Consider the following 20,000-nt stretch of genomic DNA (forward strand, 5'->3'; position numbering starts at 1 on the left):
CCTAACCCTCCACACTGCCAGATCTACACAGAGAGAGAGAGGGGTCAGGGGTCAGAGCCTAACCCTCCACACTGCCAGCAGTAACACTAGGAGAGGACAGTGAGGTCCTCATCACTAGTGCAGGTTCCTCACCTTGTACGAGATCTCAAAGTTCTCTCCTCCCCATATCTGCAGGCCGGGGTCATAGAGTCCCAGCTCGAAGAAGAAGTCTCTCTCGATGGCAAACAGACCACCAGCCATGGCTGGAGACCTAGAGAGAGAGAGAGAGAGAGAGAGAGACAGAGAGACAGAGAGACAGAGAGAGAGAGAGAGAGAGAGAGAGAGAGAGAGAGAGAGAGAGAGAGAGAGGGAGAGGGAGAGGGAGAGGGAGAGGGAGAGGGAGAGGGAGAGGGAGAGAGAGAGAGAGAGAGAGAGAGAGAGAGAGAGAGAGAGGGAGAGGAGAGGGAGAGGGAGAGGAGAGGAGAGGGAGAGGAGAGGGAGAGGGGAGAGAGACACACACACACATTGGAAAACAAGAGAAACATTACACCAGAGATGGCAGTACTGGTGTAGTAGGCTGTGTGAACTGATCTGTATTTAAACAATGTAAAATGACAAGAGTGGCTGGCCGATGAAAGACAGGATGAATGATGAATGAAGGAGGAAGAGACAGAGGAGGGCGGGAGGGAGGGAGGGAGGGAGGGAGGGAGGGAGGGCGGGAGGGCGTATGTGTATTGGTTTTCCTCTGTGAGCAGATTTGTTTGCATTTCCAGCGTTCAAGGAAGTTTCCTGAAAGACGTGTTTAAAAATAGACATCTCTATTACGCTCAGCACTTCTGACAACCGTCACTGAACACATATTAAATTGTTGCACAATGGTGAAGGTTTCTGTCGTCTCGATGGAAAAAGAAGTTTGTATTCATCAAAAATTGGACTTTATGGTGTTTTTGTTTTGTTCTTGATTTATTGTGATGTTTCTTCTTGACTTGTTTAAAGAAGACGTGTCCGGCCCATGGGGACATTACGTGTTGTCGGGCCTTACAGATACATTTGATTTGATTTAGGTGCAAGATTTTGCATAAAAATAAAAAATAAAGAATAAATAAATAAATATATACCGGTATATAATCTTTTTTATTTTTTTATTATTCAAATTTGATTTTCCCATTCGAATCCCATGCCCATCGAAAGAAGCTTCGAAGTATTTAAGACACCCCTACTGTACGGTGAGGGCGAACACACAATGTGCACATACAAGTTTGGATAACAGCTCATTTTGGTCAATGCAGGCAAAATGCATAGAATAGTATCTTTAAAATGAAACTAAATAGAATCCAGGCTTATCTAGCGTGCAGTAGTTAGTAGTATATCAATACCAGCCATTGGATGACTGTTTTCTAAATTGGGGAGGCTTTTAATCGTCAAGGTAAGAGGATTTTAAGTCATGGTATCCATAAACTTCAATCGGTTCGGATCCTTTGAATGAATGAAAATGTAAACAAACTGAGAAATCACTGACTGCGCTCAGAGAGGAGTCGTTCGTCAAAAAAATGTCTGAGTATATCTGCTTAGAAAACGTAATTGTTGAATTAAATTATTTTTTCACAGGTCACAACATGTTACTTGTATTATGCACATCGTTGCGGGTGAGACCCCCCGCATTTCACTGTATACCTACCTGTATGCCGTGACAAATAAAACTCTTGTATCTTGTATATTGTATGTTTACAAGAACGTTTTGGAGTTGTAATTGGAGTGTATTTGGTGACTGTAGGGCACTGTAGGGAACGTCAGGCTCTAACCCTCCCCCACTTCCAGTGATGAAGCTAAGCTACGCTAACGGAGCGACTGTTCCCTAAGCCTAATGCACGCACAGAGACAAAAAAGGTTTGTATCTTCTTGTCTAACTCCAGGGAAGATGTTAAATAAGCTAATTTCCCAAAATGTTGGAGTTTTCCTTTAAGCCTGGAGCCCTATTTTCTGAGTAAATGAAATATTGCTCCACTTCTACACGTAAACAAACGTATTGCTGAAAATACACACTATGACTTGCTGTTGTGACATGGTTAGGATGTTTACTCTTGGATACATACAAAAGAAACACAACATTATGTCACACATTATTATTATTATTATATTATTATTATTATTATTATTATATTATTATTATTATTATATTATTATACAGTCCAGACAGATTGATTCATGACGTGATGTACCGGACCCACCGGGTGGAAGAGGTTAAGGACCTTGTGTGCAACCCCCTGCCCTCAGTACGGTAGACAGGTTAGGGGGGTAGGTTAGTCTCACACCACACCTCCAGATGCCCTCAGTACGGTAGACAGGTTAGGGGGTAGGTTAGTCTCACACCACACCTCCAGATGCCCTCAGTACGGTAGACAGGTTAGGGGGGTAGGTTAGTCTCACACCACACCTCCAGATGCCCTCAGTACGGTAGACAGGTTAGGGGGTAGGTTAGTCTCACACCACACCTCCAGATAAGTGAGGGTGTGTTTGTTTCGGTGTACCTATACGGCTCAGTCTTAGTCTCTCTGAGGGCCTTCTCCCGGTCCCCCAGGGGGACCCTCTTCCAGAGCATGCTCCAGTCCCAGGCGCCTCTAGCGAAGCCGTCACCGTCGCCGCCTCCCTGCGGCTCTATGGAGTAACTCTGGCCGTTGATGGAGTCGATCAGGGGCACCGTGCACACCGTTCTGATGGGGGGGGGGGGGGGGGGGGGGGGTCACGTGCACAGACCACAGGGGAGGGGGGGGGGACGGGGGGACACATGCACAGACCACAGGGGAGGGGGGGGGGGGGGACAGACAAGACACACGTACAGGCATAGACAGACATGCAGATAGATCGATGGATAGACAGATGTACAGACAGACAGACAGACAGACAGACAGACAGACAGACAGACAGACAGACAGACAGACAGACAGACAGACAGACAGACAGACAGACAGACAGACAGACAGACGGACAGACAGACAGACGGACAGACAGGTTTGTTGGAGGAAGGAGGACAGCCAGAGATCAGGTCAACAAACACGGACGGACGGAGAGATGGACGGACGGAGAGATGGAGGGACGGAGAGACGGAGGGACGGAGAGATGGAGGGATGGAGGGATGGGAGACACAAACAGAGAGGTGGTCAGCTCGTGCAGTGTGTGTGTGTGTGTGTACCGGTAGGGCTCGGTGGTGTGTGTTCTCTTGTCTTTCTCTCGGCTGCTGAGAGGAACCCTCTTCCACAGCAGGCTCCAGTCCCACGCCCCCCGGGCCAAGCCGTCCTCGTCGCCCCCCTGCTGGGGCTCCATGGTGTACTCGTTACCGTCTATATAGTCTATCAGGGGCACCGTGCACACGGTCCTGGTGACACACAGAGGAGACACAGAGGAGACACACTGTCCTGGTGACACACAGAGGAGACACAGAGGAGACACACTGTCCTGGTGACACACAGAGGAGACACAGAGGAGACACAGAGGAGACACACGGTCCTGGTGACACACAGAGGAGACACAGAGGAGACACACTGTCCTGGTGACACACAGAGGAGACACAGAGGAGACACACTGTCCTGGTGACACACAGAGGAGACACAGAGGAGACACACGGTCCTGGTGACACACAGAGGAGACACAGAGGAGACACACTGTCCTGGTGACACACAGAGGAGACACAGAGGAGACACACTGTCCTGGTGACACACAGAGGAGACACAGAGGAGACACACTGTCCTGGTGACACACAGAGGAGACACAGAGGAGACACACTGTCCTGGTGACACACAGAGGAGACACAGAGGAGACACACTGTCCTGGTGACACACAGAGGAGACACAGAGGAGACACACGGTCCTGGTGACACACAGAGGAGACACAGAGGAGACACACTGTCCTGGTGACACACAGAGGAGACACAGAGGAGACACACTGTCCTGGTGACACACAGAGGAGACATAGAGGAGACACACTGTCCTGGTGACACACAGAGGAGACACAGAGGAGACACAGAGGAGACACAGAGGAGACACAGAGGAGACACAGAGGAGACACAGAGGAGACACAGAGGAGACACACTGTCCTAGTGACACACAGAGGAGACACAGAGGAGACACACTGTCCTGGTGACACACAGAGGAGACACAGAGGAGACACAGAGATAGATAGATATAGGTAGATAGATAGATAGATAGATAGATAGATAGATAGATAGATAGATAGATAGATAGATAGATAGATAGATAGATAGATAGATAGATAGATAGATAGATAGATAGATAGATAGATAGATAGATAGATAGAAGGATAGATAGAAGGATAGATAGAAGGATAGATAGAAGGATAGATGGATAGATGGATAGATGGATAGATGGATAGATGGATAGATGGATAGATGGATAGATAGATAGAAGGATAGATAGAAGGATAGATAGAAGGATAGATAGAAGGATAGAAGGATAGATGGATAGATGGATAGATGGATAGATGGATAGATGGATAGATGGATAGATGGATAGATGGATAGATGGATAGATGGATAGATGGATAGATAGATAGATAGAGATAGATAGAGATAGAGATAGATAGAATAAGGCATAGAATATTGTAATTTGTTTTCTCTAACGCAGTGGTTCTCAAACTACAGGTCGTGACCCAAATTGGGGTCGCGGGGAGGTGACAGAGTGCATTGGCAAGTAAACAATTATTATAATTCTTTTTTTCTTACTGTTCTGGCAGCGTGTAGCTTTATGCCAAGCAAGCAGTGCAAAAATTTGCCGTAGTGGCATGCAGTAATGCGCCTTTCATTTTCCGCCGCCCAGCGCCCAGGTCGCGCGGAAATAGGCTGTCTATTGCCATTCTCTTTGACAAACTCTAACCTTAACCAGCTCCTTAACAACGCCTAAACTTAACCGTTCTAACCTTAACCAACTCCGAAACAATGCCTAACCTTAACCTTAGAAATTATATTGCCATTCTCTTTGACAAACTCTAACCTTAACCAGCTCCTTAACAGCGCCTAAACTTAACCGTTCTAACCTTAACCAACTCCGAAACAATGCCTAACCTTAATCGGCGAAAGAATACACGTTAAAAAAAAATCACGTTAAAAAATATTTTCGATGGGATTCGAACTCGCCAGCAAACAAGCCATAGGATCCACAGCCATGTGTCCTAGCCAATTGAGCTATTTGCTAGATACTGAATAAGGGGCGGTGACTGATATATATTGAGCTCCGCTCGTGTCGCATGCGCGGGCACCTCGCGCGAGCACGCCGGCGCACGCACGCACCTGAGCGAGCACGCCGCCGCCGGTGCACGCACGGTAGCATTTGTCTGAAAAGAAGGGCGCTTTACCGCACTAGCGTGCGGTGACGAATGCGGAAGCATTTTTGCACTGCTTGCTTGGCATTAACGTACAGGCGTTCTGGCAACATATTTTGGCTAAATATGCCTCGTTTTATAAATGTGTATTGATAACATAGTGCTGTAATTAAATGTTCTAATAAATATGCACGATCAGGTTCAACAACGTGTGCTTTTATTTAGACATTCCTTAATTCCACGTTTGAAATTACGCGATACATTAACACTTTAACTGCCGAAAACGTGTTTAGGCGTCTTTCCTAGCCATGCTCAAGTTGCAGAGGACGCCGTAACTCGTCTTTAATATCAATATTTCAAAATTCTGTGATCGAAATCATATTTTTCCTCCGCAGCCCTGAGACACAGTGCTGGTCTCCTCTCAACCCTCTAGCGGTTCAAGAGCGCCATCTGGTGGCCGATCGGCAGATCGCCCAACAGGAAGTCACCCTTTGAACCGGTAGGTACTCATCCAAATGTGGTCTGGCCACTCTCTATAGCTCCCGCGACTCCATCTTGAAACACTGGATAATAGATCGCTCGCCCTAACTCAATAAACAACGTTATTTGGACGTATATACTATTATACAACCTGGAAATGGATCGGATATTTCTACATCCCATAATAGGAATATTTCAGTTCCACGCTCATCGTCCAGCGGCGCGAGGAAGCCACGGTAAGATTCAGCGTTATTCACTAACGTCTTCTTTACTAACTGCTATGATGAACATATGACCCACATTAGATGAATGGTATAACGTTGCCCACGGAATTATAAACGCCCCCTCGCCCATCCGGTCAACATCAGATGACGTGTAGTAACTTCTAGAAGTACCTCCAGTTGAAATTTATTATCTGGCACAGATCACTATCAAACTGTATTTCATCATCAATATAATGCATTTGGGGCTATAAATCACGTTCTGGAGAAAGCTGCAGAAAAAGATAAAAACATACTAATACTTTAGACCATATTTTAGTATGAATATGTGAATGAAAAAGTTTAACGTTGCTACACCCTGAACAATACATATAGGACATTGAATGGCCCCTAATAATGGCAATCTAGCAATAGAATTTAAAAAGTTATAGCCCTGCAAAGAAGGGGAACTTCTCCATAGACAAATAGAGCTGGCAAGGGATGGTATATCATGAATTTAACCTTCGGCAGTTAAAGTGTTAAGTGTGGGGGGGTCGCCAAAAGAAATCCTAAATAAAATGGAGTGGCGGTGTGAAAGAGTTTGAGAACCCCGACGATACACAGAAGGCCTTTCATTGGCACACAACAGCCGGTTAACCCTTTCACTGCCACACAACAGCCGGTTAACCCTTTACTAGTGTGGCAGTGAAAGGGTTAAAATATGCAGCGTGTGTGTGTGTGTGTATATGTTACCTGTCTTTTGATATAGGAGCCACCAGGGGGGCGTACCAGTTGACTGCAACCTCACAGTGAGCATCCAGATAGATCAATACCTAGAGAGACACACACACACACACCACACACACACACACACACACACACACACACACACACACACACACACACACACACACACACACACACACACACACACACACACACACACACACACACACACACACACACACACACACACACACACACACACACACACACACACACACACACACACACACACACACACACACACACACACACACGATGACAGATGGATGGAGAATAGAACAGGCGAGTAATTGGTATGAATGTATATATACATGCAATGAAACATGTATAAATATACAAGGTAACAAAAGTATCTAAGGTATATACATTTTTCTTTTAATTAAAATAAACAGTAGTGGGGCGGTCAGGTGGCGTAACGGAGATTGCGTTCGTCACCAACCCCGGAGCGGCTAGATTCGCCTGTTAGAATCCAGCTCACAGCTCCGGGGTTGTCACCAGCTTGGCTGGCCGTTCACACTAATACAATTGGCTGTATTAGAGGGTGGGAGAAGCTGGCGGGGTGGGTCCGGGTCGTTGTAAACAGCGACTCCTACAGTTCGGTCGGGGCACCTGCTCAGCGCGGATAGGATCTAAGGGGGGTAGTGTGATCCTTCCACACGCTACGCCCTCTCAGTGAGAATCCGCGCTGCCAGGTGAAAAGAAGCGGTTGATTGGCTAGACGTGTGTCGGAGGAAGCACGTGGTAGCCTCCACTCTCCCAGACCGACTGTGGGGGGTAAGTGCGCAGCGACCAGGAAGGGGATTGGGAATTGGCATAACGACTAACATTGGGATGGGAGAAAATCGGAGGAAAAAGGAGGGGGAAAAAGATAATTTTTTTTTTTTAAATAAACAGTAGTGGTACTAGTAGTCATAGTAGTAGTAGGGATGCCCCGATCAAGTTTTTTTGCCACCGATACCGATAGTCTATGAGCCATATCGGCCGATACTGATATTTTTTTAGTAGTAGTAATAGTAATAATAATAGTAGTAGTAGTAATAATAATAATAATAATAATAATAATAATAATAATAATAATAATAGTAGTAGTAATAATAGTAGTAGTAGTAGTAGTAGTAGTAGTAGTAGTAGTAGTAGTAATAATAATAATAATAGTAGTAGTAATAATAATAGTATTAATAATAGTAGTAGTAATAATAGTAGTAGTAATAATAATAGTAGTAGTAATAATAGTAGTATAGTATTAATAGTAGTAGTAGTAATAGTAGTATAGTATTAATAATAGTAGTAGTAATAGTAGTATAGTATTCAGATTCAGATTCAGATTCAGATTCCTTTATTGAGCCATTTGTGTAAAACACATTGGTAATTGTTGCAGCAATACAGTGTATGCATTTTTTTTTTCACAGTAAACAAACACCAACACAGACAAGAAACGAAAACAGTGCAGTGGGGGATTAATCAATAAATAAAATACATAATATATATATATAAAGTGAAGTGTGCAGAGATCCAGTACGGACTAGTGCAGTGCAGTCAATGTCATTGTGCCAGTGTCACTTGGGGGCAGAGGGGGGGGGGGGGGGGGGGGGGGCCTGAGGCATTGATCAACCTGGCGGCTGAGGGGAAGAAGCTCAGTCTGTGTCGAGCTTTCACAGCCTTTGGGATCCTCAGCCTTCTCCCAGAGGGGAGCAGGGTGAAGAGGCTGTGACCGGGGTGGGATGGGTCGGTCATGATCTTGTATTCGTAGTATTAGTAGTAGTAATAGTAGTAGTAGTAGTAATAATAGTATTACTAATCATAATAATAGTAGTAGTAGTAATAATAATAGTAGTAATAATAATAGTAGTAATAATAGTAGTAGTAGTAATAATAGTAGTAGTAATAGTAGTAGTAATAATAGTAGTAGTAATAATAGTAGTAATAATAATAATTGTTACGAAGGATCAGATTAAACCGAATATATATATTTATTGATTGATATATATTGCATGGTATTTGTATATCGTCTGATATCCCTTGTGTATTCTTTGTACATATACACGGAATATCCCTTTAACCTAGTACAGACCATAATATTTCGTTCTCCTATTGGACAGCGGTCCCTTAGGCGCCACTGCCATACCCCCAAGGTCTAGTTCAAAGTCACCGCGAAGACATGTCTGTACATGCCCGGCTTTGCCCAGGAATACGAGACAGAAATAAGGTTGGCACTAGATTATTCACCGTACGTATAAATACGTCGCAGGTGGATACAGCAGTAGTCTTGTCTTATCCTAATACTTTCGTTCAACGTATCGTTCGTTCCTTACTAGTAAAGCCTTCATCACGAGTCAACGACCAAGTGAAGTGAGCAACCGTGCCTCTAAATAGAGCACTTATAACCGCGTGCGAATAGGATAGTAAAGTGTCAGAGCTTAGTGGAATAACGTCAAGTTCGACCTAGTTAATGTGAAGTACCGCGCACCGGAGAATCTACACCGGTGAATGCAGAGCCCTTTCCAGCTGGATTATTGCTTTGGTCCTGTGGATGTTGGAGCGGAGGAGAATCGTCTACACCCACTACTGTGTGGGATTTACCCGTGAGGAACATCACTCGAGCCCGTCTCTTGGAGAGGCTGGCCGGCTTTCACCTATGCTGCACGCATAATTGGATTACAGCTGCTGCTTTCGTCTGCTGATCAAAGGAGTAATGTACCGTCTCCCGTAGCTGGAGTTTATTGATTCCCCGTTGATCCAGAGCTTGCATTCGAACATTTCCTCCCCCTGCTGGCTTACAACCGGAGGGACCCTACCAGTATCTCCCGCTACCTTACTAGAGTACCATAGATATAATTCCTACGATTCAGGTTGTATTATTATCTCCTGCGTAATATAAGAATGGACATACGTTATTGATTTGCCTACGCACATTCCTTTGCCTTATAAGCGCAACCTTAAGTAAAGTATATTATGTACTATCATTGCTGCTAATAAATACTCTTAAACCCAGTTTTGTGTGGAACCGTGTCATTGTGGAGGTGTTCTCATCAGATACCTGTGTACTGTATGGCCAGTAGTAATGTACATAAGACAGTAGTGGTTTAATGATACCATACTTATTAATACAGTCAGGGAATTGTACCCCTCAGTTACAATAATAGTAAAATAATAGTAGTCGTAGTAGTAATAGTAGTAATAATAATAGTAGTAGTAATAATAGTAGTAATAGTAGTAATAATTGTAGTAATAGTAGTAGTAATAATAGTAGTAATAATAATAATAGTAATAATAATAGTAGTAGTAATAATAATAGTAGTAATAATAATAGTAGTAGTAATAATAATAATAGTAGTAATAGTAGTAGTAGTAATAATAATAGTAGTAATAATAATAATAGTAGTAGTAATAATAATAGTAGTATTAGTAGTAATAATAGTAGTAGTAGTAATAATAGTAGTAGTAAAATAATAGTAGTAGTAGTAATAATAGTAGTAATAGTAGTAGTAATAATAGTAGTAATAGTAGTAGTAGTAGTAATAATAGTAGTAATAGTAGTAGTAATAGTAATAATAGTAGTAATAGTAGTAGTAGTAGTAGTAGTAGTAGTAGTAGTAGTAGTAGTAGTAATAGTAGTAGTAGTAATAGTAGTAGTAATAGTAATAGTAGTAATAATGGTAGTAGTAGTAGTAATAATAGTAGTAGTAGTAATAGTAGTAGTAGTAATAGTAGTAGTAGTAATAATAGTAGTAGTAATAGTAGTAGTAGTAATAGTAATAATAGTAGTAGTAATAATAATAATAGTAGTAGTAATAATAATAGTAGTAGTAATAGTAGTAGTAATAATAGTAGTAGTAATAATAATAATAGTAGTAGTAATAATAGTAGTAGTAATAGTAGTAGTAATAATAGTAGTAGTAATAATAATAATAGTAGTAGTAATAATAATAATAATAGTAGTAATAATAATAGTAATAATAATAGTAGTAATAATAATAGTAGTAGTAATAATAGTAGTAGTAATAGTAGTAGTAATAATAGTAGTAGTAATAATAATAATAGTAGTAGTAATAATAATAATAATAGTAGTAATAATAATAGTAATAATAATAGTAGTAATAATAATAGTAATAATAATAGTAGTAGTAATAATAGTAGTAATAGTAGTAGTAGTAGTAATAATAGTAGTAATAGTAGTAGTAGTAATAGTAATAATAGTAGTAATAATAATAATAATAGTAATAATAATAGTAGTAATAATAATAGTAATAATAATAGTAGTAATAATAATAGTAATAATAATAGTAGTAGTAATAATAGTAGTAATAGTAGTAGTAGTAGTAATAATAGTAGTAATAGTAGTAGTAGTAATAGTAATAATAGTAGTAATAATAATAATAATAATAATAATAGTAGTAATAATAATAGTAGTAGTATACCTGTCCTCTAGTAGCCTTGTTGGCTCCTATACTCCTGGCCTGGATGAGACCTTCTCTCTTCTCGTTTCTGTAGAGAATCACCAGACCGCTCCACTGCTTTATGTACTCCTCTAGGCGCTCCTTGAGATGGGCTACACACACACACACACACACACACACACACACACACACACACACAGTTTTATTATTTTTTTCTCCTCCTTTTTTCTGTGATTTTTCTCCCATCCCAATTTCCTCTCGTGCCAATTCTCCCTCCCCTGTCCTGATCGTTGCTCGCATGTGCCCCCCACTGGCCGGTTGTAGGGAGGATAGAAGCCTTGCATCACATGTCCCCTCCGATACATGTGGAGGCAGCCTGTCACTTCTTTTCACCTGCCAGCGCGGACTCTCATTTGGCGAGGTGTAACATGTAGGGGTGGGTGAAAAAATTGATACGTAGTAGTATCGCAATACTTTGCGTGGCGATACTGTATCGATACAGGGACGCCAAGTATCAATATAATTTTTTTTATATAAAATGTTCTTTTTTTGTATAACAAAGAAGTTGCATTGTTCATTTCAATACCTGTAATAGTACAGTAGTCCACACACACACACACATGTGCATTCAGTTAAGTTGGAATATGACTGTAATACAAACAGTTCAGTTTGTCAGGTACATGCAACACAGATTACAGTGTTTACATCTGTTTGCTTTAGAAAATACCATGTTCTGCAATAAAAATTATTGAAGTGAGATGAACAGACTGAACTTTATTTTATTAGATAAAAAATTTTGACAAAGCTTTACTTTGCAGTTGAAAAAAGGTAATAAATCGCAATATATCACAATACTCAGCATATCGCAATATATTTAGTATCGCAATACTATCGTATCGTGACTCAAGTATCGTGATAGTATCGTATCGTGAGGCCTCTGGTGATTCCCGCCCCTAGTAACGTGTGGGAGGCTCACACTGCCCCCGCCATTTCCTGTCTTTGCTGTGCAGGCGTCCCCCAACCGACCTGTAGGAGTCGCTGTTTACAACGTCCAGATTACCACCCATCGACTCCCCTCCTGCTGACTCTGCCAATTGAGTCAGTATGACGGCCGGCCCAAGCCGGAGGCTACGCCGACAGCCGGATTCGAGACCGGTGTCTCTTGCGTTGGTGACGAGCACAATGTCCGCTGCGCCACCCAGCTCCTTGAGATGGGCTACACACACACAGTCAACCTATCAATTATGGCCTGGGACTTTCCTTCCCGTTGGGAAAAACAGACATAATGAATCCTCATGTTAACTTAGAACTGTACTTTGTAAAGAAACTCAAAGTACTAAGAGCGATACACTGCTCTGTTGTTATATATTTTTCTTTATTGAACAATCTTATCACACTTTTTACTGTCCGTTCTATCTTATTCTTTTTAGCCTATTTTAAACTGAATCAAACCGCACTTTTTTTTTGCTGAAGAACTGTGATTTGCCTAACCTTGCTACCTCTCTATCTCTTTGTATTTACATTTTAAATTTGTATGCTCGCTTATGCCTGTATTTTTTACTGTTGTGAGGCACTTTGAACTGCAACCTCTGTATGAAAAGTGCTATACAAATAACGTTATTATTATTATTATCATCATGTTGGGGTGTGTTCCGCTGGTGCAGGAAGCTGCAGCCAACATCGAGAAAGAAGCGAGTAAAGACGGATTAAAAGAAGTTATAAAACGGAACCGCTAGCTTTCTCTCAGAATTCTTTTTTTAGATTTTGGAGCAGAGAAAACGGAAAAAGGACTACATGCTTTGTATATCGTTGCCTATGTTATTATCTATTCTATTATTATTTGTATTCTTGCACAATCAAGGCGGGCATGGCCACCTTCATTTCACTACGTGTCTCGTGTCTGTATGTGACAAATAAATCTCGTGAATCTGAATCTGCCAACTGGATTAAGAAACTCCGTTTGTGGCACTCCAGAATAATCAGCGGAGATTTTGGGGTTATTTACTCTGCTTGATGGCTTTTTGGAGGAACAGAATGTTGCAAAAAATTATTTGAAGCCACATAGAAAGGGCTCATTGAACAATTTCTGAACTATTTTCCCGAAAGAGAAAGCACGGACAATTTGGACAACTGGATCCAAGATCCACTCATTACGCACGATGACGCAACAGGCCTCCCTTTGTCTGTCTGAGCAGGAGGCTGCTCATCCATCTGTCGTGTGACGAGATACTGAAAGTCAAGTTCACTGGACAGTAGGGCTGTCCCCGACTAAGGATTTGGATGGTCGACTAGGATTGGCCAAAATTTGCCGTTAGTCGACTATTAGTCGACTTAAAAAAAATACTTCCGGTTTTAGCACAACATGTAGTGCACGCATTTTGCAATTGCTCCGCTCCCACCAACGCTAATTTCGTTTAAAAACATTATTTGGACAGTAAAGAAAGAGAATAGACCACATCGTATGTATTGTTAAGACCCTCTACTAACCATATCAAAAGACAAAATGGTTAAAGGTAGAAAGGCGACAGAGAAAATAACTACGGCAACTTCAACGGCGCAGGACGTAACAAAACGAGGAAGACACGTCCTAACCGTCGCTGGTTCTGAGCCGACGGCGACAAGCTCCGAGGAGGAGAAGGAAGAGGACAATTTACCGGGATCATCGATTACGGTCCCCGAAAGAGAGTTAATAGAGACCAACATAACAGAAGGTACAGAATCAAGCTCCGTGAAAGCGAGAGCAGCCAGATTTATGGATTCCAACGTCACTGCATCTATCTACCATATGCCGCCAACTGAAGAAAGCAGTACTACCACTCCACTCGACTTCAACACCACCACTCCACCCGACTTCAACTCTCTGACTATCCTGATAAAAGAACTGATGGTCGCTGATAAAGAACAGATGGTAGCTTTCAAAGCACACGTTGAACACATCGATACTAAATTCGAACAGGTTATGAGAGCGATCGCCGATCAGTCCTTGCGAATCACGACAGTGGAGAACACGGTGAAAGAAATTACACATGCAGTCAAGGCGAACGAAGGTAGCATGACAGAGATGGGAGAAGATATGGAAAAAGTGAAAGTAGAACTCCGGAGAGAAATAAAAGATCTTAAAAAAGAAGTGATGGAGAGGCAACTAGAAACCCAACGTTACCACAGGCGGAATAACATCCGCATTGTGGGGCTTGATGAAGCAGTGAACTGCGAAGATACCAACTTTCCAAAAGTGTTATCAACGATTTTGGATAACACCGATCCAAACAAAGTGCCAGAAGTGGAACAAGTTTACAGAATCGGTTCCCAGGGGCAAAGTATCAACGGGCCGAGAGTCATCATTGTCACTCTGCGGAAAACTACAACAAGGGATGACATCATCAAATATGCTCGCAACCAACGTGGGAAGCTGAAGTATGGTGATAAACCAATATTTATCTACGAAGATTTGAGCAAAGAGGCCATCATCCGACGTCTACCATACAAAGATGTGATGCGAAAGCTGTACAAAGCCGGCTACAAGCCAAGGCTATCATATCCGGCGCTGTTATCATTCTTGGGCAATAACGGCCGCAGGTCAGGTCCATATACACCTTTTGAAGCTGAGGATTTCCTGAATCAAAATGGAGCAAATAACCCAAAGCATGACGAAAATGCCGGAAACAGTTAAGCCTCTCTCTCAATATATACCAGTGTTGGAATGACTTTATTGTGTTCATCAATAAGGTCATTCCACCAGTGTTGGAATGACTTTGTTGTGTTCATCAAAGTAGCAAACGATATGCAAGTCGTCTATAACAAAGTGTACTGTGTATAATACGATTCATAATACATTATAATTTCAGTCTCTGGTCTCTGAGGGGACAAATAAATATCATTGCAAAAAGATCTATCTGGAATATTCTGGGTTTATCGCTCAAATGCCCTGGGTCTCTTAGATCATTCTGGAAAGTAAAAAAGTCTAGGCACTAGTATATTCTACAACCTTCTAGAATATAAGGCACCATGACAACGAAGCATACAACTCTAACAATAACATTCGGTGTGTATACACATAGCAGATAATAAATTAAATGAAGTGCAATCAGTCCTTAATAATACTTTAAAAATTAACCACACATAAACGTATGAGCACAGCAAGGTTATTCTAACAATTTAAGTAATCACTCCATTAAAGGCACATTGAAGCGCTAAAAGGCGCTGCTTTTCTATCTTATCTAATCAGTTAAATCGGTTCTAGTGGCTTCTCCACGTTGATAATTATTTATCTCTTATTCCTTATCTATATCTTTCCATTGATTTTTATTTTATTTAATTTTTTCTTCTCATTACTCTATATTTTTTAAATATATTTTAACTTACATTGTTCTTTTCCAATGTTCTTCACATTAAGGTGTCAATATTACTCTATATTTTTTAAATATATTTTAACTTACATTATTCTTTTCCAATGTTCTTCACATTAAGGTGTCAATATTGCTCTACAATCTTTTCCTTTTTTTTCCCCACACGTTAGTGGAGGGTTCAAAGGAATATGTCGATAAAGGTTTATTCTCTTTTTTTATTTTATTTTTTATTTTAATTTTTATGTTATTTATCACAATACTTCATTACAGTAAGGGAAGGTGCAAGACCAAAAGCGACATTCTATTGCAATAGAATGGAAATGTTAGATCCTATGGCAATTAGCATAGGAAAATTAGGATTACAATGCTCAGTTTGGGCAATCCGGTGGACCATGGGAGAAAGTCAATCGCGGAGGATGTGTTCTTGGAACACAGGCATGTTCGACTTTCTGGGTGAGGGGAAAATAGGGGATTTTTATTTGTATATATATATGTTTTTAAGCTCAGCTCTCAACGGGACCTCATTAATTGGATGTACATCTATTGTAGCTTCATACTCCAGAAACATTACCAAAAACTACACGAAAACATGCATAGACTATGGCTAGTTTGAATATAATGGTATGGAACACCGGTGGGATAAACAAACAACACAAGCGCAAAAGCGTGCTCACACTGATGAAAAAAGAACATGTGGACGTGGCTCTATTAAGCGAAACGCACATTTTAGAGGGAGACATAAATACGTTAGCGGATAACATATACCATAATATTAGTCACTCTTCTTTTGCTACGAGAACTAGAGGGGTAGCCATAGTCGTCAGACGCAAATTAAATATCGAATTGAAAGGGGTATGGTCGGATGCTGAGGGGCGCATAACTATAGCTAGGATTATACACAATAACAGGAAAATTGCATTGGCAGCGGTATATGCCCCGAATTTGTACGAAGTGGGTTTCTTCACTTCACTAACAGGAGAAATGTTAAACCATCCCGAGTACTCATATATAATAGGTGCGGATTTTAATGCCATTTGGAACCCAAGGATGGACAAAACTTACCTTTCCTTCTCCAGCGAACAAAAGAATTCATCTAAAGCATTAAAAGATTGGTCGAAATCAACAGGAGTAACTGATTTATGGCGTTCACTTAACCCCATGACCCGCAAGTACTCCTGTCGTTCGGCGAGACACAACACACTATCCAGAATTGATTACGTCTAGAATATTTGATAAATATGAAGTGGAAATGACACCCAATGCGCTATCAGATCACTGCTACTTAATCCTGAAAGCAACATTTGGTACACTATCTGCCCGGGCCCCAAGATGGCGTTTTAATTCGATGCTGCTTAACAACAAGGAATTCATTACACAAATTAAAGAAGCTCTCACAGTATTCCTACAAGATAATGCTAACTCGGTGCAAGATCCCAGAATATTATGGATGTCGGTAAAGAATATGATCAAGGATTTCTCGGATAGATTTACCTCCATATTGCGCAAAAATCAAAACACAAAACTGTCTGAAATGGAAACGCTTTACTCAACGCTTTTTAATTCTTTAAAATACAACAACTCTACTAGACTAGATAACCAAGTTAACATTCTAAAGACAGAGATCAAAGCAATGTACAGACAAAAATCGGAATTGCAAATACGCAGCACAAGACAACAGCAGTACTTCCAAGGTTCTAAACCTAGTCACCTATTAGCCATGCGACTAAGAATTAATGCAAAATTTGCAGATATAACTGCCATTAGGAAACAACAAGCTCTAGTAACAGAACCCAAAATAATAAACGATACATTCAAAGAATTCTACTCCGATTTATATAACTCAGAAACGACCTTTGATCAAGACAAATTAGACACATATCTTAATCAAATTACTCTCCCTAAACTTACGGAGGAAGACGCTAAACAGTTAGAAGTACCGATCACATTAGAAGAACTCAAGAAGGCCATATCCGGAATGAAAAACGGCAAAGCTCCGGGAATTGACGGTATCCCATCAGAAATGTACATTTCTTGCTGGGACATATTTGGACCCTTATTACTAAATATGATCTTATACTCAGTCAAAGAGGGAAGCTTCATTAAACACCAAAATACCGCACTCATTTCAGTTCTTCACAAAAAAGACAAAGACCCCACTGAGTGCGGTAGTTACCGTCCTTTAAGCCTCCTCGGAACCGATGTCAAACTGTACTCTAAGATATTAGCCATCAGATTGCAAAAGCATATGACGTCTTTAGTTCATCCGGACCAAACAGGCTTCATAAAAGGTCGCCTGATCAATGATAACATAAGGCGAATACTGCACGTACTAGATACAGACAAAGAGGACATCACACCTAAGGCGATACTATCCCTGGATGCTATGAAAGCATTTGACAGGTTGGAATGGTCGTTTCTATGGGCAGTATTGGAAAGGATGGGGTTAGGAAAAGGTTTCATTGATATGATTAAAGTACTATACAAGGACCCATCGGCCAGGATTACAACAGGCACATTCATCTCCGATATCTTTCCGGTATCACGCTCAGCCAGACAAGGTTGCCCTCTTAGTCCCGGACTATTCTATCTATCATTAGAACCTTTAGCACAATTTATAAGACAATCCCAACACATAGAACCAATAGTAATCAAGGGCACACATCATAAAATTAGTTTATATGCGGACGACGTAATATTGTTCATGCAAAACCCCAACAACACATTGCCGCTTATACTCAAGTTGATAGAGAACTTTGGTGATTTATCGGGATTTAAAATAAATTGGCCTAAGTCGGCTTTTCTTCCTCTTAACACCAGTGCAAAAAAAGAGACAACCCTCCCAGGTGCGATACCCATGGTCAAACATTTCAGATGCTTGGGTGTGGAAATATTTCCCACCATAAGACAAACGGTGAAGCACAATTACACAAAAATACAGAACAAAATCAAAGACGACCTGGACAGGTGGGCAAAACTTAAAAACTCAGTACAGGCAAGGGTATCAATAGTTAAGATGGATGTACTACCAAGAATCAATTTCTTCAGCTCAATGCTTCCGTTACCTCCTCCAGAGGGCTACTGGAAAAGATTACAAACCTCCACATACACATTTATTTGGAATAACAAACCACCTCGCATAAAAAGATCCACCGCACAGAGAAATAAAGCAGACGGTGGCATGGCAGTCCCAGATTTTTTACAATATTTTAATGCCTTCACATTAAGACCATTGAAGAAGATATGGTTTGACCCCGAGGCTTTGGTATCTTGGAGAAAATTAGAAGAAAACATAGTAGCCCCACAGAGATTGAAAGACATAGCATACACTAAACTTTCAATCAAGCATTGTGAGCGAGAATTTGGCCCAATAATTACCCATGCAATCAGGACATGGCGGGAAACACAAAGGAAATTTCCTAACCCTCAAGTATGGCATAATCACACTCCCATATTCAATAACAATGCTCTCTTAATGGGAAAACGACCTATAAGATTCCCTATATGGGAAGAGAGAGGCATACACTCATTAGGGGATATTTTTAATAACAAGGGCCTCTGTAGTTATGTCGAAATATGCATAAAGTTTAACCTCACCGAGTCCACATGGCTTTTTTACATACAGTTACGACTTTGTATGAGATCTCACGGTGTTCCATTACTCATACCAATTGAACACCACAGATACCACAAATTTTTCTATGAAAGAGATACATTGGGAGGTTTTGTATCAGGTTTTTATTATCAATTACTAACGTCCTCGTATGAAACCCTTCAACTAGACAATGTCTGGAGGAGGGATATACCAGACCTGGAAAATGACTTTGATTGGCAAGGAGCCTGGGCAAATGTCCGACTTACATCAAGGAACCCGGATCATCAACAAATCAATCTGAACTATATTCACAGGACATACTTGACTCCTATAAGGCTGTGCAAAATGGGGCTTATACAAGACTCCAAATGCTCCCAATGTACAAATGGGGACGAAGGAACATTTATGCACATGTATTGGGACTGCCCACCAGTTAAGGCATTCTGGAAAGATGTGTCCCAACAATTATCAATACTCGTATTTTGGAATATACCTGTACACCCCGCGGTATTGCTATTGAATGATGTTTTTGAGTTTGCAGTGAATCCACAACTAAAAAGATTGGTTTTATCGGGTATCACAGTAGCTAAAAAACTGATCGCATCACGTTGGTTTCAACCGGAAAAAATGTGCCGGAAAGTGTGGTTTCTTACATATCTCGATGTGATATATCAAGAAATATCTACAGCAAGAATTCTGGGGCTCAATGAATCCAAAATGTCAATGTGGTTAGAAGTGGTGGAGAGAATAAAAGCTAGCCTATAATGGTAGTGTCTGGTTAGGAGTGAGGGATAATGGAGGTACTATCCAAGAGGGGGTCCGGGAGGGGGGGGTTTGAGCTGGAGCATATGTGTGTAGGGTTTTAGAAAATAGGTATTAGGGGTATATT

At 41.1% G+C, this 20,000-nt stretch overlaps 1 protein-coding gene across 1 annotated transcript in view; it reads right to left on the reverse strand.

The window, feature by feature from the left end:
* The window catches only part of galnt7 (UDP-N-acetyl-alpha-D-galactosamine: polypeptide N-acetylgalactosaminyltransferase 7), a 58,183-nt gene that overhangs the window by 21,504 nt on the left and 16,679 nt on the right, over window positions 1-20,000 (reverse strand). Inside the window, 5 exon segments of the mRNA XM_084338334.1 lie at window positions 7-23; window positions 133-250; window positions 3,170-3,352; window positions 6,744-6,823; window positions 11,195-11,325. Coding sequence (XP_084194460.1) covers window positions 7-23; window positions 133-250; window positions 3,170-3,352; window positions 6,744-6,823; window positions 11,195-11,325 — 529 coding nt within the window.

This window comes from Notolepis coatsorum (genome assembly GCF_963971535.1).
Source record: "Notolepis coatsorum genome assembly, contig: SUPER_7_unloc_4, whole genome shotgun sequence".
Classification (NCBI taxonomy): Eukaryota; Metazoa; Chordata; class Actinopteri; order Aulopiformes; family Paralepididae; genus Notolepis; species Notolepis coatsorum.